We start from the raw sequence: 25,306 nt of genomic DNA, 5'->3' as shown, positions 1-25,306 counted from the left end.
AGAGGTCTTTAACATGTCCTGGTTTTAAGTCCCTTGTTGAGTATATCATTTGCAAATATTTTCTCCCAGTCTGTGGATTATCATTTCACTTTCTTGATTTTATCTTTTGAAGTGGACAAGTTTTGAATTTTGATGAAGTGCAACTTATCAATTCTCTATTGCTTGTGCTTTTGCTGTTGTTAAGAAATCATTGCCTAACCCAAGGTCATGCAGATATAGTCCTGTTTTCTTCTAAGACTTTTTTTAAAATTTTTATTTATTTATGATAGTCACACACAGAGAGAGAGAGAGGCAGAGACACAGGCAGAGGGAGAAGCAGGCTCCATGCATCGGGAGCCGGACGTGGGATTCAATCCCGGGTCTCCAGGATCGCGCCCTGGGCCAAAGGCAGGCGCTAAACCTGGGTTCCCTTCTTCCAAGACTTTTATAGTTTTTGCTTACATTCTAGATCAATTTTGACTTAATTTTTGTATATGGGATCCAAACTCATTCTTTAAAAGTATGTGGATATCCATTGTTCCAGGAACATTTATTGAAAAAAACTATTCTTCCACTGTTGAATTGTCTTGAAACCTTTATCAAAATCAACTGGCCATATATCTAAGGGTTTATTTCAGGCTCTCAATTCTTATTAAATATATATATATATATATATATATATATGTATATGTATATGTATACATATATATATACACACACATACACACATACATATATATTGATATGAGTATATGTAAGCAAACCAATGTCTTCTTATAACTTTGTATTAAGTTTCAAGGTCAGGTAGTCCTCCGAATTTTTTCTTCTTTTTCAAGATTGTTTTGGTGATTCCAGGTCCTTTGTGTTTAAATATCAACTTTAGGATGAAATTTTAACTTCTGGAGGGAAAAAAAGCCAGGAGCAATTACAATAGGATTGCACAGAAACCATAGATCAATTTGGGGAGTATTGCCATCTTAACAAAATTAGGTCTTCTGACCATGAATATGGAATGACTTTTCATTTATTTAGTTCTTCTTTAACAATGTTGTGTAGTTTCCAGTGTGGAGGTCTAGCATTTCTTTTGTTAAATTTATTCCTAAGCATTTTATTCTTGTTGATGCTATTGCAAATTGAATTATTTTCTTAATTTCATTTTCAATTCAGATTGCTCACTGCTAATGTACAGAAATCTGGTCTTGTATCCTGAAATCTTGCTGAACTTACTAGTTCTAGTAGTCCTTTACTGATTCGTTAAGATTGTCTCCATATTAAATCACGCCATATGTCAATAAAGATAGTTTTATTTCTTTCTTTCCAATTTAGATGCCTCTTTCTTTTTCTTGCCTAGCTGCCCTGATTAGAATCTTTGGTGTAATGTTGAAAAGAAGTAGTAAGAATAGACATCATAAAGGGTTTCATTCCTACTTTGAATTCTTTTAAATAGAAGAAATAAATGTTTCAGATGATGTAAACCCCAAATCCTAATCTCCTTTTCCTCCAAAGCCCCATAAACAACTATTATGAATTTGGTGAATTTTTTATTGGTAGATGTCTTTTCATTTGTACGTGTGTATGTATTGTGGATCCACTAATAACATGGAGTATTGTTTTATGTATCTATTTTATTTTATATAAAATGATTTAGTAACAAATATGCTTATTTTTTTCAATTTTTGTCTCAATTCATATATACAAAAATAGTTTGTCATAAGAATACATTTAATCCATTTCTCTATTAGTATTTAGATTACTTTCAGTGTTTTTTTATTACAAACAACACTGCACTAAAAACCTTGTACATGTGTTTTTGTAATTATATGTGAGAATTTACCTAGGGTAGATATTTTTTAGGAGATACAGAAACTACATTTTGTATTTTATTAGCAAGGTCAAGCTCCTAATTAACATATGCACTAGCAGAGTAGGAGAGTTTCTTTCTCCACACACTCAAATGCACTTGGTGATGTCCAATTTTTAATTATCTGATTGGCAAAATAATTTATTTCCTTTTATATTATTGTGTGGCTTGTTTCCTGATGAGGTGACATAATTTTTCATTGATTACTGACCTTCTGTGGGTTTCAGTTTTAGGAGTTAGCAGTTACATCCTTTGCTCATTTTTTCAGTTACTTTTCTTTTTCTACTGATTTGTAGGAGTTCTTTAAATGTTTGTGATACTAATTGTGTCTATTGTAATAAGTATCTTACCTCATCCCACCACCTCCATCTAAATTTGCTTATCACATATTTTAGTTGTTTTGAAAAATTAAATGTAATCAAACTCACTAATCTTTTCTATTATGATTTGTTTCCTTATCTCCTGTTTTAGTAACCCACTGTTCTCAAAGTCACAAAGATTTAATTTTCTTTTGTTTCCTTTGTGTTTTATCTTTATCTGTTTCATCCATTCAGAACATCATCTCGTTGTTGGGAGGTAGGGATCTATATTGTTGTTTCAGGTTTGTTTGTTGTAGAAATCTAATTGTCTACCACCATTTTCCCACTGAGTTGGAATCCTCCACTCTCATATACCAAGTTCCAACATAAGTATGGATTTCTTTCTAAATTCTCAATTCAGGGATCCCTGGGTGGCGCAGCGGTTTAGCGCCTGCCTTTGGCCCAGGGTACGATCCTGGAGACCTGGGATTGAATCCCACGTTGGGCTCCTGGTGCATGGAGCCTGCTTCTCCCTCTGCCTATGTCTCTGCCTCCCTTTCTCTCTCTCTCTATCTCTCTCTCTCTGTGACTATCATAAATAAAAATTTTTAAAAAAAGTAAATTCTCAATTCAAGTCCACTGATTTGCCCATTTCTGTGCCGAGTCTATACCGTTTTAATTACAATAGCTTCAAATAATAATAATAATAATAATTACAATAGCTTCATACTTAGTATTGATAATTGATAAGGCAAGTTCCTATGTGCTTATTCATCTTGTCCAGAATTAATTTGGGTATACTGGTAGAGTTAAACTTCAGTATTAACTTTAGGACACATTTTTCAACTTCCACAAAAGTCCCGTTGATTTGAATTGAAATTATATAAGGTAGAAAAAATTTGAGATAGACATAGTTCCCATATTGGGCATTCTCATTTCCTAATTGGTATTCCCCCATTTATTCAGATCTTGTATGTATTTCAAAAAATTTCAGAATTTTATCAATAAAGATAATGCATCCATTGCCTTAGATATATTCTTAGGATCTTCTTAATTTTTTGAGTGTATTGTAATGACATTTTTTCTATTAATTTTCATTATGTATTGCTCTAAATATCTTTTCAAATGTTGTACCTCTTTATCCTATTATAGTAGCCTGACCATTGATTCTAGAGTTTTCCAAATAGATGATCATATTTTCTGAAAAAAATGCAAAAATTATATTTCATCTTTTCCAATAGTCATAGTTTTTTTTCTTTTCTTTCCTTCTTTCTTTTTTCTTTTTTTTGAGCTGGGCAAGAATGGAAGTCTTATATAATTAGATATAATCTCTAGTAAAATATCAAATGTTGACTGATTTAGTAGAAATTCTACACTCATTTCAGATTTTATTAAGAGTGATTCTAAACTTTAAGTTACATCATATCATTTATCACCTAATATGACACATTTTTGAGTGACAGGGACCCAAGATAGATAGACATAAACCAGGACTCTACTAAATTGACCAAGTATTTGAATATTTGAACAATGTAATCTAAAAATTGACCTAATAGGCATATGTTGAATGAAGTTTGTACTCCCAAACCACAGAATGTAATTTTTTCAAGTATTATGCAAACTTTACAAAATTGACCATAAAACTGTGGCCATAAACCAAATCTTCACAAATGTCATAGGGTAAAATTAAAAGCAGGCAGGATATAATTAGAAACAATAAAGTTAGAAATTAATATTTAAAAAAACACCTAGAAAACCCTCAATTTTATAAAATTGAAAATAAATTTCTATACAAACCTTTAATCAGAAAGAAACAGAAATGAAAATTAGGAAATACTTTTAATTAGAGTGGGTATTCTATATTTCAAATCTTGTGGGATGCTGGTAAAGGGTATTAAAAGGAAGATCTACAGACTTAAGTAAATATCTAAGAAAGGAAATAAAAGAAGTTTGAAAAATTCCATCTCAGAAAGTTAGAAAAAAAGCAAAGAAAGTAGAAAAAAGAGAATAATAAAAATACAAACAGAAATTGATGAAATATTAAACCAATATAAATTAGGGAGGACAAACAAAACCCCAGAAGTTCATTTTTTGAAGTCAAATAACATTGACAAACCTCTGTTGAAAATAGTAAAGACCAAAAATAGAAGGCACAAATAACCAATGTCAGGAAAGATAAAAAGATCATCACAATAACTGCTATAGACATTAAAGAAGATATGATAGTATAAACCACTTTAAGCCAATATATTTTAAAATTCAGATGAAACACATTCTTAGAAAAACATAATAGCAAAATGGACAGAAGAAATAGAACAGCATATATCTATAACCATCAAGAAAAGTGAAACAGTAACCAAAACTCTCTTCACAAAGAAAATTCTAAGCCCAGATGACCTAACCTGCAAATTTTACCAAACATTCAAAGAATAATGCCAACCTTAGACAAATTTCCCCAGAGAGCAGAAAAAGAATATTTTCCAACACATTCTACGATATAAATGTTATGATACAAGTCTCCAATGAGGACACTATGAGAAAGGAACATAATGGGCTAATCTCACTTATGAACATAGATGCGAAAGTCCTAAATAGAATCTGAGTAAACTGATTCCAGCAATAGACTCATCATGATCAAGATGGGTTTATTTCAAGAATGAAAGACTGGTAGTTAAATTAATTAATACATAACACACTAATAGACTAAAAGAACCTCACTAGATGTAGAAAAGTGTTTGATAAAATTTACCATCCATTTAGTAAACTAAAAATTTTATGGAAATTTTATCAAATAAAGTGCATCTACCCCAAAGCTTCAGGCCACATAATACTGAATAGTGAAAGTTAAAAGCTTTCCCTTTCTGATCAAGAAAAAGACAAGATGCCTGTGATTTCTTTAATCAACATTGTGCTGGATGTCCTATCCAACATAAAGCCGCAAGGAAAAAAAGAGAGGAGGGGATAAATTGGAAAGGAAGAGAAAAAGCTGTCATTATTCACAGGTATCACTGTATATGTGAAAAACCTAAAAGATCTACAAATAAGCTATTTTAACTAATAAAATGGGTCTCTGAATTTAAAATAGCAATATATAAAAAAACAATTTATATATACCAGCAACAATTAAACAATAAAAATTTAAGAGACCATTTACAATAGTATTAAAAATTAAGTGGCACCCTAACGCTTACACTAACAAAATCTTGCAAGTCTTCTATAAAGACAATAATATAAGTTTACTTAGAAGCAATTAAAGTAGACCAAAACAAATGGAAAGATATAACCCGTTAGTAGGTTTAAAGATTCAATATTGTAGAATTGCCAATTCTTATGGTAAACAATAGATTTGCTGTTATTCTAATCAAAATCTTAAAAGTATTTTTGTAGAAAATCTTACATTTTATATTGAGGCATGAAGGGCCAAGAATAATAAAGCACTCATAAAAGAGGAACAATAGAAGACTTGCTTTACCAGACTTCAAGACCCCTCTACACACTATGCATAAAAAGGAATTACTGGTAGAACTGTGAAACATAGAACTACAAAACTTTCAGAAAATAATATCCAAGAATATCTATATATATATAACTTCAAAGGAGGAAGACCCTCTTAATAAATACCATGTACTAAGCAGAAAAGGAAAAGATTCATCAACTGAACTACCCAAAATACTACAACTTTTTGTATATCAAAATATACCAAAAGGAGGAGCCAAGAAATGGAAAATCCACATGTAGCACAAGTAAGTAACAGAAATGGTACCTAAAGTATTAAGAACTCATAAGAATCAATAGGAAAAAAGACTTGATACCTCACAAAAGAAGAAATCCAAATGGACATAAAACATATGCGAGGTGATTAGCAATCAAGAAAATGCAAATTCAGACCTCAATAAGATATTACTATCAGCCACCAGGTGACCTAAAATTGAAAAGCTGGACAATATCAAATGTGGTGAGACTATGGAACAAAAACCCTCATCCTGCTGATAAGGATATATATAAACGAAACGTACACACCTCCATCTCTGCACATTTATAAGAATGTTTATACTGGCATCATTTGTAATACCCATACCAGAAAACATAATTATTAGAATAAACAACATATATTGTATACGTTTACACAATGAAATTCTACATAATATACTACAGCTACACAATATACACATTAAGTAGAAAGGGAAAAACAAACACAATCAACACATATGATTCATTTATATAAACATTTTGGACATCTAAATAAAGTTTAAAAATTGGCAAGACTAAATATCATTTAGAAATAAATACATATGGGATCCCCGGGTGGTGCAGCGGTTTGGTGCCTGCCTTTGGCCCAGGGCGTGATCCTGGAGACCCGGGATCGAATCCCACATCGGGCTCCCGGTGCATGGAGCCTGCTTCTCCCTCTGCCTATGTCTCTGCCTCTCTCTCTCTCTTTCTCTGTGACTATCATAAATAAATAAAAATTAAAAAAAAAAGAAATAAATACATAGCATTTATTGAAACTTATTTGGGAGCTTTATATTTGATTAAATTTTGTAAATCTTCAATGTTTATAAAAAATAATGTGTATTCTCTTAAAAGGATTTTATATACATATAAATGCAATATACAAATACATATGCATATATAAGTGCAATAAGCATATGTATCTATGCACACAATGCATCACTGCTGTTAATTTGTCTGCCTGAGCAATCTGAGAGAAAATGTTTAAAAAAATGCCCATTGATTGTGGATGTCAGTTTTACCTTTTAATTCTTATTTTTGCTTTATATTTTTCCACCAAACTATGTACTTAGTTGCATACATTTTTAGGATTGTAGTATTTTCCTAGTAGATTTTCTTTATGATTCAGTAAGATGGCCCTATTCATGTCCTTGTTAATGTTATTCTATTTAAAGAAAACTTTTGATAATTCGTGTTGCTACACAGTTTTTTTGTTGGTATTGCTTAGAATTGCCTGGTATGCCTGTCTCTTTATTTTCCCTATTTTAGTTGTTTAGTTTTAACTGTTTTTTAAGATGTTTGTTTTTAACTGTCTTAGTAACTATGGGCTGGCCAGCTAATGAGATAGCCATGTACTCAGATTACGTAAGAGGTGGTTAAATTATACTATTATCCAGTAATCTAGCCTGGACCATCAGCAAATTTCATTTTGAAGCTGTCTCCAGAAAAGTCCTCTCTCTGGGCCTCAGAGCATCATCATTTAAAATCGGGATTTTGTTGGTGTAAGGCAGGGTATTATTCTTATCAAAGCAAAGGACCAGTTTGTTTGTTTTTTTCCCTTAGAAAATTTGTCATTTTCAGGTTAAAAATTTTAAATGGATGTCATTATTTATGTTTATTTTTAAATGTGATTTCTGACTTGTGATCATTGGGAGTTTTCTCTCAATTTTCTTATTAAAAGCCTCAAAGAAACATTTTCAAGCAAAATTTTAACATTTTGTGGGTTGGTAGCTTTGTAAAAGAGGTTTACAAGAATTGGGGGAAATGATTCAATTGAAAAATGAGGCAGGTTGGGTTAAATTAGAACTGTGATTGGATTGGGGGTGAGGCTGATTGAATTAGAATTTTGATGATACATGTAGAGCCTGATAGTCACATGACTTTTCATTTAGTGATTCTTTCCTGAAAAGAAATCATGTTTCTGGGTCTTGGCGTATCTTCATGTCAAACCTGGATTTCAGACTAGTAGAATGAAAGTTATTTTTTTTCTCCTTTAAAATATAAAAGAGATTAAAGCAATGACTTTTTCCATCAAAATGTGACTTTTTTCCTGTTAAATTCATTCACTCACTCACTCATTCGGCCATTCATTCACTCATTCACTCATTTGGAAAAAAATGGGTGGGCACTCTTGGTACCAGGCACTGTTTTCAGTGCTTGGACTACTTTACTGGGATAAACAAAGATGCTGCTCTTTGGGTTAGGTAGAAAAAGAAATACTAAACGTAACTAAATTATATAGGCTTATGGAAGATGATAAATGCTATGTAAAAAAGAAAAGTATAGCAGGATAAGCGAGATAAGGAGTACACAATGTTGCAGGACCCACGTGGAAGATGGTACAACTTTAAATAGGGCTGTCATCGTTGGGTGACCTCATTTAAACACAGACCTGCATAAGATAAGTAAGAGTGTTCTGAACAAGGAAATAGCTATGGCAGGAGCTATGATCAGATAACACCAGGAAGGCATGTAGCCTAGAGAAGCAGAAGCAAGACAGGAAATGGATTAGGTAGGAAAGAGCCTTGTAGGTCATTGGGAGCACCTTTAATTTTCCATGAGACAGACAGGGATCCAATGCCTATTGTCTAACTAGATCTCCTTTTCTCCAACCCTATCCAATTGTATTGCTAATTTTTAAAAATAAATGCCAGTCTGATACTACAGTATAATTCATCATTGGTTTACTTTCATTTTCCTAATAGGGAGGTTTTGTGTCTTTTATATTTACTGTTTCTTTGGAAGTGCTTTTTCTGGATGGCCCGTTTATGTTCTTTGCTCATTTTTTTACCGGGTTGTTTGTATTTTGTTATGTGTAGTAGTAGTTGTAGTAGTAGTAGTAGTAGTAGTAGTAGTAGTAGTAGAAACATTTTATATGTCCTAGGTATTACAAAATTTACCTGTTCATCTAACATTTATCTTTTGAGTTTGTTTTCAGCATATTCTGCAACAAAATTAAAATTTTATATAGATAAATTTTTACAATTGCTTCTTTTACAGGTCTTAGGTGTTGTGTCTTGCTCAAAGGATAAAGTTCCTAGGTTATACAAATAGCCTCTGAAGTTTTCTTAGATTTTTATGGTTTCTTTTTTCCTTTTGGATATTCAACAGGATGCAGTGCCTGTGGCAGCAGCTTTGAAGCTAGAACTCCTGCATTGCATGGTGCCACAAGAATAGTCAGTTTTGAAATCATAGTTATTTTATAAAACATCCTTTTCACATTGAATTAAAATCCTACCTTTGTCATATGAAAATGAAGGAGCATTTTAAAAGTTATGATATATTAGATCATATCCAAAACCTGGTAAGAATGATCTAAAAGGGACAGATTCATAGATTATGAGAGAGAGGAAATATAACAGGATGCCAGTTACTATGAAGGCTGAAGGGATTGAGACTCAGACCACAAAGGAGAGGGCTGAGATTACCTTACTAAACCATTGAAAGCTGAGGGTATGGGTATAGTCATAGGCAGCTTGCTAGAACTGCTGGAAGGCACATGAGAAATCCTTATTTAAGAACTTTAATTTTCTGAGAAAAGTCATATCACTCACTCCTGGGAAAGAGTATGAGAAGAGAAAAGAGGTTGGAAGAGGTGTGTAGATTTGAAGAAAGAGGGGAAGTGTGGGAAATCCTATCATTGCAGAGTGAGAAAATAAACAATCAGAAGAGTCTAAGAGCTTTGGTAGGCAGAATTTAGGGCGTAGCTGGATTTCTGTGGTAATGGGTATCAAATGAGAATTCCTGGGAGATTATATAAGATTTTTGCCAGTAAAGATAGCTGATGGGGTGAATTTTAAGTTTTTAGTAAACTTTTAGTTTCTTTTACTAATACCTTCAAATCATTTAAGTGAAAAGCTTTTAGTTTCTTTTATTAGTACCTTAAAATCACCTAAGGAAAACCTTTTTAGTTTCATTTTTTAATAAATAGTTTCAGACCATTTAAGTCAAAGCTTATAATTTTGTAGGCTGATTGTGTTGTATGTTGGTGTCAATAAAATTACAGGGATGATTACTTAATCACAGTGATCCAAAGATTAGGTGATGGGCTAAGAGATAAATGAATCAGGGTGACTGACTCAGGGCTGATAAGGGCAGATGGAACATAAAAACCAGGGGTATGTTCTATAATTGTGTTTCCCACTTTGTTACTTCATTCCTCCACTCCATAGTACATCAATCATTCATTCATTCAACAAATACTTACTCAGCACCTATTATGTGCCAGGCACTGTTCTATATGCAGAGGATACACCAGTGAACAAGAGAGACAAGGTTCCTGCTTTCCTGGAACTTACATTCTAATACAGGAAGATAGACAATAATAATAAAAATAATATTAATAATAATAATAATAGCTAACATTAATTTAGCTAGTACTGTTTGCTGAGATTGTTTTAAGTACTTTACAAGTATTCATTCACTTAATCCTTATCAGAACAATAAGAGGTAAAGACTAGAATTATCCCCATTTTATGTAGTGGGCACTGACAACATAAAAAAGGGAAAATAACTCCTTTTAAAGCAAAGGTTAAATAACTAAGAAAAGGCACACCTGGAATTTAGCACCAAGAAAGGCTACAGATCTCTTTCCCTTAATGACTTTGCTGTGCTCCTTCTCAGACAAGAAACAAGGAGAGAAACAATAAATAGAATAACTTTGGTAGTATTCGGGACTACAAAAATAAATAAATAAAGGAGGGCGACACGATGGTATTTGAATGTTGGGGGTGTGGGGAAGAAAATGAAGATGTCAGGGAAAGCCTCACTGATGCAGTGACATTTGAGCTGAGGCTTGAAGGAGGTTAACACGGTTATCTTGAGGCACAGGCAAGAGAAAACCCAGTGCAAAGGAAATCTTATCCTTTGTGAAACAGAAATGCCCTGTTGGCTGTGGCTGGAGTTCAATATGTAAAAGAACGTCTGATTAAAAGTGAAGTCAGGCAGATAGATGGGAACCAGACCCCTTGGGTTCTCAGGTCACATTAAAGAATTTGACCTTTATTCTAAGTGCAGTGGGGTTTTTAGGCAGAAGAGTAACACTACCTGATCCATAACTTTCAAAGATCACTCTCACTGCTATCTGCAAAATTAACCGTATGTAGGGCCAGAGTGGAAGCAGGAAGGTCCATTAGGGAGCAATTATAATGCAGGTGAAAAATCCCAGTGGCTTGAACTAGGGTAGTGGCAGGGGAATGAAATTTTGGGTATCATACTTTAAAAGTAAAATGGACAAGTCTTGGAAATAAACTATATGTGAGGAGTCAAGTAAAAGGGATTTAATCAGGAGCCTTGAGGTTTTGGTTTAATAAGTGGTACCTGGCAGTGTCCTTTACTGAGACGTACAAAACTAGGGGAGAAACACCATCCCTAAGAGAAAAATTTTTTATCTTGACCTTCAGAAAGGAAGGGGCTGCTTCTACTTTTTAAAAGAATTTACAGGTTTCAAAGGAAGAGTTCTGGAAATAAAGCTTTTTAATGCTCGATTTTATGAGCTGTTTATATTTGACACCAAGTTGGAGATGCTGAATTTTCATCTGTCTAATATTTATTGAGCATCTACTGTGGCCAAAGACCATGTGATGAGATACCAAGATGGACTAAACAAACGAGCTCCCTGCTCCCAGTGCTTTTTGGAAAAGGGAGAACGGACGACTGGCGTTCGTTGTCTCATTAAAAGTTCCCCCAACGCCCGAGTAGCCATCTTCCAGGAACTGCATCTCGCGCTCCTGGCAGTTGGGCCCAGCGTTCCAAACGCTCATCATCGGGCTAATAAGTGAATCTCTAATAGTGACATCTCCCCTCCCGCTAGAACTCAGGCTTTTTTTAAAAAAATGGAAATGTTAACAAACAATACGAATACAACCTTTGCCTTGAAGACTAGTATTTTTGCAGGAATGGTACCTTTATAAAGATCGTGGTTGCCCCCGTACATATTTGTTCTTTCTTCATATCCAATTAAATGAAAACACTAGTTTTTCCGCAGCCCACTCTAGGCTGGCTGGGTCTAGCTCAGGAGAGGAAGCCGGAGCCGTTGGCTTTAAACACTTGGGTGTAATCCTTCTCTACGCTCCCTCCCGCTAGCCGGGGACTCGCGGTCCGCCACCCGGGGCTTTCCGTCCACGCAGCGGCGGAACGAAGGAGGCTGGGAGGGGGTCGGGGAAGGGAAGGACGCGAGAGACATTAAGTAATTGGCTCTTGAAGGTATAAAACGATGTTTCGGGTCTACTCGAAAGCACGGATTTCAAACGCCCGCCCCCTGGGCCGTTTCGGCCCCGCCCCCCGCCGTCATCACGCCGACCTCCACCCCGCCTGCTGCCGATTGGTCTCCGCCTCGGCCTCGGAAGTGCGGCTGAAGAGCCGGGGTTTGCTTCCGGGTCGTGGGGCTCGGGCCCGGTTCTGGGCGCGGAGGCTGCTGGGAGGTGAGAGTCGTCATGGTGTCTGTGTGACTTGCGGAGGCTGTCGCGTTAGACCTTGGTCGACGTGTGCCGCGGGAGGGTAGCAGGTTGTCCGTCCCGCGCGGGTGGGGCGGGGAAGGCCGGCAGCGGCCGGAGTCGGCGGTAGCGGGCCGGGCGTGGGCGCAGGGGCCGCGGCGGGGGCGGGGGCGGGGGCGGGGGCGGGCGGCGGCCGCGGAGCGCGCAGCGTGAAGGCAGTAGGCGGGCGGCGGTAGCGGGGTCCACACCCCTTCCTCCCCCGAACCCCCTGCGAGTCGGGCCTCGGGGTGAAGAGCCAGCGAGCCTCTGGTAACAGCCCGAAGGCCAGCCCCCGGGAGGCGGGAGTGACCGAAATCCGGGAGTGTGCGGGCGGCGGCGGCGCCCCCAGCGGCAGGAAACCCGGGCTCTCTCGGCGCAGATCCCTTTTCCCTTTTTAAAAAATCGAGGGACGTACACTCAGTGCCCGCCTCCCCCACCCCGGTTCCCCGCACCTGGCTTTTCGGACGCTCGACGGGACTTGAGTAGCCACGTCTGCTAGGCACCCCTCTTGGCAGCCCCAAGCCAGAAGTAACGGAAGGGGTCCCCGAGTTTTGTTTATCGGAATCCTTTGGTGGTGACTTTCCTTTCATGAGCATCGTCACCTACAAAAATCTGCTTTGTATTCTAATCGTTGCTATAGAAGAAAGTTGGACCGACAAAAGGTTGTTGGAGAATCCTGCCCGTGTAACTGTCCTTAAAGTTTGGCCTACTTTACTCCAGGACACTCCGTAACCTTGTCGGTGATTTTAAAACAACCTGGTTTTGTAGTTAGTAGCCTGTTTTCTGTTGTATGAGGTTAAGTGCAAACCTTAGGGCATCTGGTGGACTAGGGTTAAGCTGAGAATTTTTTTTTTAAGATTTTATTTATTTATTCATGACAGAGAGAGAGAGACACAGAGGCAGACAGGCAGAGGGAGAAGCAGGCTCCATGGATCAGGCCCTGGGCGGAAGGCGGCACTAAACCACTGAGCCACCTGGGCTGCCCATAAAGCTGAGAATTTTTAAAACTCCGTGTTGGCAGTACTAAATTTTGCAAGGCTTTGACATTTCAATTCTTTTTTTTTTTTTTTTGACATTTCAATTCTAATAATAACCCTGTGGGGGACATTGCCCATTCCTCAGAACTTGGAGCTGGATGACTTGCCCAGGGCCCCAGATACAGAAGGAGAACAGGAACACCAACTCCCATCTTCATGAGAGAATTTTTTGCCCTAAATAAGAGTTGCCTAAGAAGCTATATTCCTTATATACCCTGAGCTTCATTATGTGTTTTCTTGAGAACTTTTGTTTGAGATTATTAATTTTGGAGAATGAATTCTGGAAATTATTTCACAAGGATGAATATTATTAATATCTTATGAAATGAGAATATATCATATTGGAAATAACTTGATACAGTTTTTCTTTAAAGCATAAAAGATGACAACAGCAGCTAGGCCAACTTTTGAACCTGCAAGAGGTGGGAGAGGAAAAGGAGAAGGTGATTTGAGCCAACTCTCAAAGCAGTATTCAAGTAGAGACCTACCTTCTCATACAAAGATAAAATATAGGTAATGAAGACTTTTTATTTTCTTGTTCAGAAGACAAGACTAAATCTGTTAAATGGCATGCTCGTGTTTGGGGTATATCACTAACCTATTTTCATAGGGATAGAATGCAATAGAGTGTTTAACATTAAAACTGTGCTCTGATTATTAAAACACTACCATGTACTACTTATGCAGAAATCCCTATTAATTGGGAATTTCCATATGTAGATGGCTCAATAGCAGTGACCTCAGGGCCCATCCACTATCAGCACTACTCAGTGTGAGGTGAAAAGTGTCAGACTAATGAGCCCTGAATTGATGTACTAACAAAAAGTAAAGACATTTTAATTACTCCCCAGCCTTATGGGAAAATATGTGACTCAGTTTGGGCTTTCTGAAACGTTGGAAACATTACAAGAATGCCTGTTAGTGACCTTCAGATTAGGGTAATGATCTCATTTAGTTCCTTGAACTTGAGGACAAAGTGGCTTTTTGCGAACTGTCTTCCCCTGCTACAGCCATGTATCTTTTTAGTAATATTTTCACCAAATTGTTTCTGCTTTAGACAAACTACTCAGGATGCCCCTGAAGAGGTTCGCAACCGTGACTTCAGGAGGGAGCTGGAAGAGAGAGAGAGAGCTGCTGCAAGAGAAAAAAACAGAGACCGTCCAACAAGAGGTACCAACACTGCCCCCAGATATTTGTCATCATAAAATTATGTTGACAATGGTTTTTCTTTCATGGCTAATTGGAGCTGATTAATATTTTTTGTTTGCTTGCTTTAAAATGTTGGCGTAAACAATATAAAGTATTGTTTGCTTTAAGATTGGTAACACTTTCTTAAGTGATTAGATTAGAGTTGACTCCAGTTCCATCTCTTTGTGCTTCCTTAGCAGAAGGAACAGGATGATCTGGGGATATCTGGCAGTTCTTGTTTCAGTTTACGTAAAGGTTTTTGTCTTAAGATTTATTTGAGAGAGAGCACATGTGCATGAGCAGGGGGAAGGGCAGAGGGAGAGATAATCTCAAGCAGGTGGGCCTCAATCCCAGGACCCCAAGATCATGATCTGAGCCAAAATCAACAGTCAGATGCTCTACAGACTGAGCCACGTAGGCACTCCTAAAGGTTTTGACTGTTTACAGCAACGAGACTTTTTAAGGCTTCGTGTTTTCTCTATGTGAGGGTCTCCTGTTTTTGTCACTGGGTTTTGGAAGGCATCTAGGGGCATAAGTTATAATGTCTTTTTTGTATTTTCAACATATGTAAAGTATTCCCTAAATTCCCTGAGAGAGACTACAGTTCCCATATTAAAATCAATACTTTCATTAATTCGTTCAACAAATGGCATGTGACCAAGGGCACATGCCAGGCACTGTGGTCCCTGTCCATGCTATCTTGATACTTATAATCTAAGCTCATTATGCCCACAGATCCGTAAAGTGTTAAAAGAAACACAGTGTTTATTTTAGTAAGCTAAATGATGTTTGTTTTCCCCAGAACATACAACCTCCTCGTCGGTGTCAAAGAAGCCTCGGTTAGACCAGATTCCTGCTGCCAACCTTGATGCAGATGATCCTCTAACAGATGTATGTTTTATTTCCTCCATTGATTTCCACATAGTAATTCATTTATTATGCTTTCTGAAATGCTTGTTTTACTTTTTGGCTTTAAGAAGTGGCCTATATTTGTTTTTACTTACTGTTACTCAAATGTAGTCCTGACTTCAATGTTAAGCTTTATGGTTGATTTTTTAAACAAAAAAGTAGTATTACAATAGTAATTAAACTTTCAGAGCAAGTTTGATTTTTGGAAAACCAAAAAAGAAAGTAGTCTATTAAAAGGATAAGCTTCCCCCAAAAATAATTCTCCATACTAAGCCCTGGAGGTTGACCATGTTCTATACCTCCATAGGGCATTCTTCATTCTAGGGTCTCTATCAGTAGTAGAACCCCAATAATTGAACTCAGAGGCCTTTCCACAGTAGGTACCAAAGGTGCCCCCTCTAGATGTGCTATTCAACTTAATGGCTGAATAGCCATTGGCTTTTTTTTAGAAAGGGACATGATCTAGGTGAAAGCGTTTTTAGGATTAGTGCTTCAGTTAACATTCAATTAAAATTCAGTGGCCCTAAGTCTATAATCAACTTGCAGTTTTGTGCATACAGTCGAAAAACATGAGTGGCCTTTCATGGGTCACATCTAATTATTTTTTTTAATTTATTTTTTATTGGTGTTCAATTTGCCAACATACAGAATAACACCCAGTGCTCATCCCATTAAGTGCCCCCCTCAGTGCCTGTCACCCAGTCACCCCCACCCCCCGCCCACCTCCCTTTCCACCACCCCTTGTTCGTTTCCCAGAATTAGGAGTCCCTCATGTTCTGTCTCCCTTTCTGATGTTTCCCACCCATTTCCTCTCCCCTCCCCTTTATTCCCTTTCACTATTTTTTATATTCCCCAAATGAATGAGACCATATAATGTTTCTCCTCCGATTGACTTATTTCACTCAGCATAATACCCTCCAGTTCCATCCATGTCGAAGCAAATGGTGGGCATTTGTCGTTTCTATTGGCTGAGGAATAGTCCATTGTATACATAGACCACATCTTCTTATCCGTTCATCTTTCAATGGACACCGAGGCTCCTTCCACAGTTTGGCTATCGTGGCCATTGCTGCTAGAAACATCGGGGTGCAGGTGTCCCGGCGTTTCACTGCATCTGTATCTTTGGGGTAAATCCCCAGCAGTGCAATTGCTGGGTTGTAGGGCAGATCTATTCTTAACTCTTTGAGGAACCTCCACACAGTTTTCCAGAGTGGCTGCACCAGCTCACATTCCCACCAACAGTGCAAGAGGGTTCCCCTTTCTCTACATCCTCTCCAACATTTGTTGTTTCCTGCCTTGTTAATTTTCCCCATTCTCACTGGTGTGAGGTGGTATCTCATTGTGGTTTTGATTCGTATTTCCCTGATGGCAAGTGATGTGGAGCATGGTCACATCTAATTAAATACACATATCAGCAATTAATTCCGTAGTTGACAGATTGAGTTAAATAATGAACTCAGTAATTAAATAAAGAGAACCTAATATTAAATGGGATTTAATAATCATTTGGGGCAGCCGGGGTGGCTCAGCGGTTTAGCGCCGGCTTCAGCCCAGGTCATGGTCCTGGAGACCCGGGATTGAGTCCCACGTCGGGCTCCCTGCATGGAGCCTGCTTCTCCCTCTGCCTGTGTCTCTGCCTCTCTCTCTCTCTCTGTATCTCTCATGAATAAATAAATGAAATTTAAAAAAAAAATCATTTGTTTGAAATTATTCTTTTTTTTTTTTTTTTAATTTATTTATGATAGGGAGAGAGAGAGAGGCAGAAACATAGGCAGAGGGAGAAGCAGGCTCCATGCACCAGGAGCCCGATGTGGGATTCGATCCCGGGTCTCCAGGATCTCGCCCTGGGCCAAAGGCAGGCGCTAAACCGCAGGCGCGCCACCCAGGGATCCCTGTTTGAAATTATTCTGAGAGTGTAGCACAATTTTTTTGTACTTTTGATTATCCTTCTAGCTTAAAAGTTGTTTTAAGCTAGTAAAACTATTTGACTCTTGGGGTGACAATGTGTACATATGTATTGTGTGTATCAGTGTAAAGTATTCCTTGTCTGATTTTACAATATTTTCATATGTAAATTCCCTTTTGACAATGTAAATTTGAAGGATACTTTGTTACACTTTTTGCTGTTACAATCTCTCAAGCATATCAGGGACATTTTAGTAAGTGTTATGTAAACTTGTTTGTGGGGTTTCATTTTATGTTTTGGTTGATTATTGATTTTAATCATATTTAGGTGCACTTATCTTTCTCAATAGGAAAATTAATCCTGCCCCAAAGATTTGATAAGTAATTTTTATGGGAAAAATAAAGAATAACGTACAGTTTCTCATGGACTGTCATTCTTTTTTAGGAGGAAGACGAGGATGAAGATTTTGAAGAGGAGAGTGATGATGATGACACTGCAGCTCTTCTTGCAGAACTAGAAAAAATTAAAAAAGAAAGAGCTGAAGAGCAGGCCAGGAAGGTAAAAGCAAAATATTAAAATGTGCATCTTCTCATCTATACTAAACTAGGAATATTCTTTAGTTTAAGCAATACTATCATGTTAGAAGTCATCCTTGCCATGTGTAAATATTAAAGCACCTATAGATCTAGAAACCCGATTATTTTTGCGACATCCTAACTTTCCTTGTTATGTTAGAAATTCTCTCCAAATAGTTCAGGCATGCCTCATGATACTCATCAATTTTTTTTTCATTCACTTGTTCATTTTTTCAACAGACATTTAGTCATTGTCCACTAAGTGGCAGAAGAATTAAAGATGAATACGATACAATCATGGTCTACAAAGAACCCATGGATAGAATGAAGCCATCTTTATCCCTTTGTCTCCTGCTTCCAGCCTTCTTTCCAGGCATTTGTTGATGCAGTCTGTCAATAGATTTTATATAACCTAGGGCAATTTACCTAACTTCTCTGGGTCTCCATAGTCTCTCCATGTATATAATGGAAGAAAAAAATGTCTGTCTCATAAAGAGTTACAAGGATTACATAGAATTCACAGTATATACCTTTAAACTTCAGATGAATTTGCCATAGTAGTAACAATAAGAGATGAAAAGGTGAGCAAGAGCAGGTCAGAAAAGTAGAGGTTCATTAGCCAATGCTAAAGGGGTTTGGACTTTGTCTTATTCTTTTTTCTTTTTTTTTTTAAGATATTTATTTATTCATGAGAGAGGCAGAGACATAGGTAGAGGGAGAAGCAGGCTCCCTGCAGGAAGCCTGATACAAGACTCGATCCCAGGACCCCAAGATCACGACCTGAGTGGAAGGTAGACAGCCCCTGAGCCACCGAGGTGCCCCTGGACTCTGTCTTGAAGGCCATGAAGAGCTAGTTGATTTTAGCAGGAGACAAGATTTGATATGCATTTTATTTTTTTATTATGAAATATTTCAGTAACATAGAAAAATATAAATAATAAATTTAATAGTCATCTACTTGGCTATGCATTTTAGAAGGATAACCCTGGCAGAAGTATAGAGGATTGGGAAAACTGATTGAGGAAGCTGTTCCAATAATCCTCATATGCAATTAAGATAATTTTGCATAATAGAATTGGAATTGAGAGAAGTAAATAGATGCTGAGAGAGTTGTCAAGGAGGTAAAATTGACCAGATAAAGTGACTGGTTAGCTATGGCAACAAAGATGACCCTCAGTTCCTGGGTAGATGTTGTTGACATTAACTAATACAGGGGATGGCAGAAGGATGCACATGTTTAGGTGGAGAGAAAAGAGATGATGAGCTCTGGAACGTGTTGAATTTGACACATTATGAGATACTTAGATGGAGATGTCTGTCTCCACTTTCAAACAGAACAGCTCAGCTTTTTTTTATGAGCTTCTGTGTAAATTTTCATTTGAACCAAGAATTACTCTGTTTAAAGAGGGGGGAAAGACTGACATGGGTTCATGTGAGGAATCCAGAGAAGTAGAAGATTGCTGGAATTCAAATTGGAAGAATATTTTATTTATTTATTTTTCAAAGAATTTATTTGTCCATTCATGAGAGAAACAGAGAGAGAGGCAGAAACACAGGCAGAGGGAGAAGCAGGCTCCACGCAGAGAGCCCGATGCGGGACTCCATCCTAGGTCTCCAGGATCACACCCTGGGCTGACCCGGCGCCAAACCGCTGAGCCACCCAGGCTGCCCAAGAAGAATATTTTAAATACAATTTCCATCAAAGTTTGGCATTGGATAGCGTGATTCCCATAATAGCTTATAATTGTCATATTTAATTTTTAAAAATCAAAGAATTATAAGAACTTTCCTGATAGTAGATATTACTTGCCCACCACTAGAGGGCAGTTGTATTCCATATTCTTTTGACTTGCCTAACAGCTCTGGATACATAGAGACAAGAAATATAGGTGCATTTGGTTGACCCTTAAAAAGGATAAATATTTTAGACAGAAGGTCTTGGAATTTTGTAAGATTCCTCTACTCTCTTTGTACAAAAATATATTGGTGTTCCTAGGGGTTGAAGGACAGTTTTACTTTGGTTCCTGTTTCCCTGGCTGGTTTTCTAGCGGCTGATTTTTGAAGTGTCCCAATATAACATTTTCAAACCAATTAGCCTGTGTCAGGGGCTAGGAAGCTTTCTGTAAAGGGGGCCAGATGGTAAATATTTCAGGATATTTCTAGCTTGCAGACCATGCAATCTCTAGTGTGGTTCTTTAGTTCTGCTCACTGAAGTGTGGAAGCAACTATAGACAATGCAGAAATGAATGAGTTTACTGTGTTCCAGTAAAATTTTGTTAACAACAATGGGGTGGTTTGGATTTCATCTGCAAGCTGATTATAGCCTGTGTTTGTGAACCATAATGTTTCTGGGACTTGAATATGGAAAGAGTTGGCACCTTTTTTTCCCAGTGGTTTATGTGGCAGCCAGCCAGGACTCTAAAGGAAGTAATATTCCAAATATAAAATGGCCAGAACTTTATTATATCACATACATTATTATAAGATGGATACGTTGTATGTTTGAGCTCTTATTTTTTTAGAATCTCAGAGAAATGTCTTTTCACTTTCAATATCAATATAATTTGCAAAAAAATACATTGTTTTTAGAAAGCTATCTGTTCTTAATCTGTGATGGAACACATGTGCCTGATTTTGTTTGCTTAAGGTCTGAGTAGTGACCTAAAGGAATTTACCTGTTTATTTCCCTGATTATTGCATCTTCTCACTTTCCAGTCATTTGGCCTCTTAAAAATGAAATCTGTTGTTCACATTTGGATATTAAAATGAAACATCATTAACCTGTATGGAAAATTTTGAACTTTCTTAGGCTTTGTTTTTTTTCTTTAAGATTTACTTATTTGAGAGAGTGTGTGTGTGAGCAGGGGATGGAGAGAATCCCAAGCAGATTTCCCTCTGAGGGTGGGGCCTGATGCAGGGCTAGATTTCACTGCCCTGAGATCATGACCTGAGCTGAAATCAAGAGTCAGATGCTTAACCAACTTAGCTACCCAGATGCCCCTGTTAGGTTCGTTTTAAATTGGAAGTCCCTGGGGGTGCATGGGTGGCTCAGTCAGGTAAGTATCTACCTTCAACTCCAGTCATGAGGCTAGAGTCCTGGGATCAAGCCCCATGTCAGGCTCCTGGCTCAGCGAGAAGCCTGCTTCTCCCTCTCCCTGCTGCTTTGCACACATGCTCTCTCTCTCAAATAAATAAAATCTTTAAAAAAAAATAAATTGAAGGTCTCTTTTTCCTTGATCTATTAAGTCATCAGTTTTCCCCTTCCTAAAATACAATAAAGTGGGATTTATTTTTGGTTTAAGAGAGCATGAACAGGTAGATCTAGCAGTTGCTATGGCTAAGAATTGTAGGCATTTTATGTTTCTAATTCTAAGAATGAAACTGAGGCTGATTTGAGTTTAAAGAAATTAATGCTAAATTAAAAGTAAAGAAAGACAAGCTCATAACTGATGAAGGATGAGAGGTATGAAAATGGAAAGTTAGTAACAAATCATAAGAACAAAATGGATAAACGTGGGGTAGATTAGTAGAAATGCATGTTAACTGAATATAATATTTTACATGATAGTTTTAGCTACTTATGGGCTAATAATAACTTATCACTAGTCCTGGAAGTGCAAATTTACACTGTTAATAATTCAAAATAAAATTATTTTTAATCATAGTTCTATATAGCCCATCTTTAAAAATCAAAGTAATAGCTTTGCTAAATGTGTTTCTTTGATGTTTAACATACCCTTAAATGACTAGAATGTATTATTGATGGACTCTTAAAATAAGCAATTAATTTTGGATGTACTTCAAGAAAGAAAACATTTAAATAGGCATTCATAGAATTTCAGAGTCAGACTAATGAATGTAGACAAGCATGAACTATTTATTATAAGGCCAAATTATTTTGGTAAGTGAAACTTTTCTGGTATTTCTTATATCTTAAAAAACAAAACAATAAACAACCTACCTTGATGCTTATTCCTTCTCCATCATAAAATCCTAACAATCTTTTAAAATTTGAGTTATGAAAGAAGATTGACCCCAGAATTAATGTAAGTAAATGAGTCCTCCTCTGTCATTGACAGGAACAAGAACAGAAAGCTGAAGAAGAAAGAATACGTATGGAAAACATTTTGAGTGGAAACCCTCTCCTTAATCTCACTGGTCCATCCCAGCCACAGGCCAACTTCAAAGTTAAAAGAAGGTACTTTACACAACCCAGTTGGATGTATATTGCAGATTGTGCATTTTATGCCAAACTATTATATAAAGCCTCTAAAAAACCCCTTTTTATTGATAATAATTCTCCAGCAGATACGAGAATAATGGAAGAAGCAGAATGAAAGAAAATGTACTTACTTTCAGTAGATATTTATGATAACCAGCTCTGTGGCAGATACTGTCCTAAGCACTAGGGATGGAATAGTACATTGAGCTCTTGGCCCTACAGAGCTTACATTGTAGATGTATGTATGAAGAGCCCCCAGGATCATATTCAGAAACTAGCAGGACGCAGAGGACTCCATGTAGAGTTGTACTTGTGACTAACATAGTAAAGATACAAAGATCCACGTAAGGGAGAAAGCTACTGGAGGAATCCATTTGCACACTTATGCTCTGTCCCTCCTACGAGCGGTCACCCAGCACATTCTTTCCCCTAGGACTGAATTGTAGATCGGGGCAAGTCTGGGAGCCTTACTGGTTATACCCCAGTTTCTTCTCCTTTTTGTTGCCATAAATGCTAATACTACAGTGGATGATTACTAGTGGTAACTGATGAAAGAGGATAAAATCCATAAAACTGTGTAATCTAAACTATACTAAGTTATTATCTAGAACTATCTATGCTAATCAGGGTGCTGCCTCTTTGTTTTAGACCTGAAAACATTAAATATTTATGTAATTAAGCCAATGTATTCCTGCTTTTTAACTCAAAGTTCCTATACAGGGGAAATAATGAGAATGTTTGTGTTAGATAGGAATTACCCTTCCTGCTGTAATAAAGCAGGGTTACAACCTAGTAAGAATTACTTTATTCTTTTGGGTGTAATTGCTGTATTAGGTGATGTACATGTTCAGCATCTTTCTGGGTAATAACCAAGCTTTGCAGTTCACTTGTTCTTGTCTCCTGATACAGACATAGAAGACATTCTGTTTTCTTTTTCCTCTTTAGGTGGGATGATGATGTTGTTTTCAAGAACTGTGCAAAAGGTGTAGATGATCAGAAGAAAGACAAAAGATTTGTAAATGATACACTGCGATCTGAATTTCACAAAAAGTTCATGGAGAAATATATTAAATAGTACAGTTTTATGTGCTTAATTAAAGACTGTAAGGTGTAAACGATCATTCTCACTTTGTTCTGTTTTTCTCTTTCCCCATCTAAATTGTGTATAGGCCTCCCTAATTTTAAGTTCCAAACTATCTTTTCCTTTATTGATAACTTTATTTGATGAGGACTTGGGAATTGGTTTAACCTAGTTTCCATCCTCTGAATATTTCCAGTAATATGCTTTCCTTTTAATATGGGAAAGGGAATCTTCTTGTAATAAATATTTTCAAAACTCGAAATATCTAAATCTGTGCCCCCAACTTTTTTTGTTGAAATGTATACAGCTTATAAAACGTTGCACATTTTCTTTTGTGAATTGTATTTCTTTATGCATCAACTTCTTGTTTCTTTGACATTGATTTAAGGTCAGTTAATGTGTGATACTTTCTCTGTGTTTTTGCCGATGGTGTTTTAAGAGTGTGATGGAGGATGAAAGGCATTCTATTTTGGCCTACATGTTGGTATGGAAGAGGATCATCGAGCTCTCAGCATCCTGAGTGCATGTCTGAGGGTGCATGGAGCATCTTTCCCTTCCGCAGGCGCTCCATTTTTTCCTCTTGGCCCAAAACTGCTCCGTAAGCATGCCCAGGGAACATGTGGCTCTCCTGCGTTCTCCTGGATACTCAACGGCCATGTGCCTTGAATGAGGTAGTTTGCCACTGGCACACTTGAGATGCAGAGAGCCTAGGGAAGTTTAACCTCAAACCAAAATAAAACTTTGGGAAATAGGATTTTGTTTGTTCGTTTGTTATCTTGGAGGATATATATGTGGGAGGTGGGGCTGTCTCTATACAGCTGGGAAATGAAGCTTTTCTGAGCCTGGACTGGGATTGGAGGATGCCACTTTGGTAGGGAAATTGGGACCAGGAATTGAGCCACTTACAGAGACTTAATCATAGGATCCCTCAGTTGTAATGGTTACAGATAAAACTTTTAAAGCAATAACATGCTGTTATCAGTGGCTCTTTAAGCCCTTCTCTCTAAGAGCTCATTCACTGCTCCATCATTTCCATACGTAGCCTGAGTCAGGAGTAAAGCTGGACGTGGTGCCCAAGTCTTGACTCCACTGTCACATTCTCTGTATTTTTTCCAGTTGATCCATTTACACAAAATTTTGAATCCTTCAATTAGTGTTTCTTAAAAGCCTTTAATAATATTTAAACCTAATCTTTAAAATATCTCCTTGGGTGGCTCAGTCAGTTAAGTGTCTGACTCTTGATCTCAGCTCAGGGTTTGATCTCAGGGTGGTAAATTGAAGCCTTGCATTGGGCTCCATGCTGGGCACTAAGTTGATTGATTAAATGACCTCCAGCTTTACAATTAATAAGATGCTTCCACGTTCATTTTCAATTTTCTAAATAGTACCGCTGTTCCATAGGATGAAGACCTGGGGCCTTCCAAGTGAAGGACAATGAAACAGGCCAAATCACTGGGTCACAGTTAATACATGATGGGACATGTACAAGTGCCTTTAAACTACATGAAAAGGTGCTTCCAGATGTGACTTTAGATTTCCAAAACTAGTGCTTGAGAGTCTGGGTAAATAAAGTGTTGAGGAAAAGAGGCAGCAGCACTTAATCAGAATTTTTTCCTTTTTGGGATCTGAAAGGCCCACCACATACCCAGGGGCCTAGTCCAGGTGCACTTAACTTCAGGTTCCCTATTTGGTTCAGGGAGAATTGCAGTAAAGGTCATTACAGTGATTTCATTCTCTCTTTCCCTATGGTTTTCCCGTATAAAACAAGTTGTGTGGCCTGAGTCAGATTTGAGACCCATAAGGATCCAGTGTCAGCTCTCAGCTCTCACAGCAGGGAACAGCCTTCTTAGCTAAAACGCCTTGCAATCTTGAAAAACATCTTACTGAGAACTTTTATCTCTCTCTCTAAGGGCCCATGCTGAGTGCAAGGAGCCAGGGCTTTGAAGCCACACAGATCTGGATGTGAAGCCCAGCTCCAGCAACACCACTCCCTGTAAACAGGGGGCATAATTTTCCCTGTTTTATAAGACAAGGAAACTGACAT

At 37.4% G+C, this 25,306-nt stretch overlaps 2 protein-coding genes across 12 annotated transcripts in view; one reads left to right on the top strand and one right to left on the bottom strand.

Annotated features, from left to right (window-relative positions):
• KDM4D (lysine demethylase 4D) overlaps window positions 1–12,216 on the bottom strand; it is a 34,835-nt gene extending 22,619 nt beyond the window's left edge. Inside the window, exons 1-2 of one of the 4 annotated variants that reach the window (XM_072795033.1) lie at window positions 12,173–12,216; window positions 10,079–10,172 (exon numbers count right to left, since the gene is read on the bottom strand). The gene's annotated coding sequence lies outside the window, so the exon portion shown is untranslated. The other 3 variants (XM_072795032.1, XM_072795034.1, XM_072795035.1) reach the window with 3 other exon arrangements.
• On the top strand, window positions 12,162–24,016 carry CWC15 (CWC15 spliceosome associated protein homolog). 8 transcript variants are annotated; one of them, XR_012015918.1, is made up of 8 exons: window positions 12,162–12,293; window positions 13,756–13,894; window positions 14,439–14,551; window positions 15,372–15,460; window positions 17,829–17,942; window positions 18,200–18,332; window positions 22,039–22,157; window positions 23,127–24,016. XR_012015918.1 is itself a non-coding variant. In XM_072795038.1 (7 exons), the coding sequence occupies exons 2-7, from the start codon at window positions 13,764–13,766 to the stop codon at window positions 23,254–23,256; spliced, it is 696 nt and encodes a 231-aa protein (XP_072651139.1). In that variant the 5' UTR covers window positions 12,163–12,293; window positions 13,756–13,763; the 3' UTR covers window positions 23,257–24,016. The 8 variants fall into 8 exon arrangements, 5 of the variants coding, with proteins under 5 accessions (XP_072651139.1, XP_072651142.1, XP_072651137.1 ...); XR_012015917.1 differs by having other exon boundaries at window positions 12,241–12,376; XR_012015919.1 differs by having other exon boundaries at window positions 12,285–12,376; window positions 13,743–13,894.
• Window positions 24,017–25,306: the final 1,290 nt, after the last annotated feature.

Source organism: Canis lupus, chromosome 23 (genome assembly GCF_048164855.1).
Source record: "Canis lupus baileyi chromosome 23, mCanLup2.hap1, whole genome shotgun sequence".
NCBI lineage: Eukaryota > Metazoa > Chordata > Mammalia > Carnivora > Canidae > Canis > Canis lupus.
Note: the sequence above shows the minus strand (reverse complement) of the source record. Positions and strands in the feature narration are given on the sequence as shown.

What these genes read in the sequence shown, in the direction of transcription:
- CWC15 (XM_072795038.1), top strand. Translation starts at nt 13,764, where the DNA reads ATGACAACAGCAGCTAGGCCAACTTTTGAACCTGCAAGAGGTGGGAGA. An exon ending in CATACAAAGATAAAATATAG is followed by an intron (nt 13,895 to 14,438) that starts GTAATGAAGACT and finishes TTTCTGCTTTAG; the next exon opens with ACAAACTACTCAGGATGCCC. An exon ending in CTGAAGAGCAGGCCAGGAAG is followed by an intron (nt 17,943 to 22,038) that starts GTAAAAGCAAAA and finishes TGTCATTGACAG; the next exon opens with GAACAAGAACAGAAAGCTGA.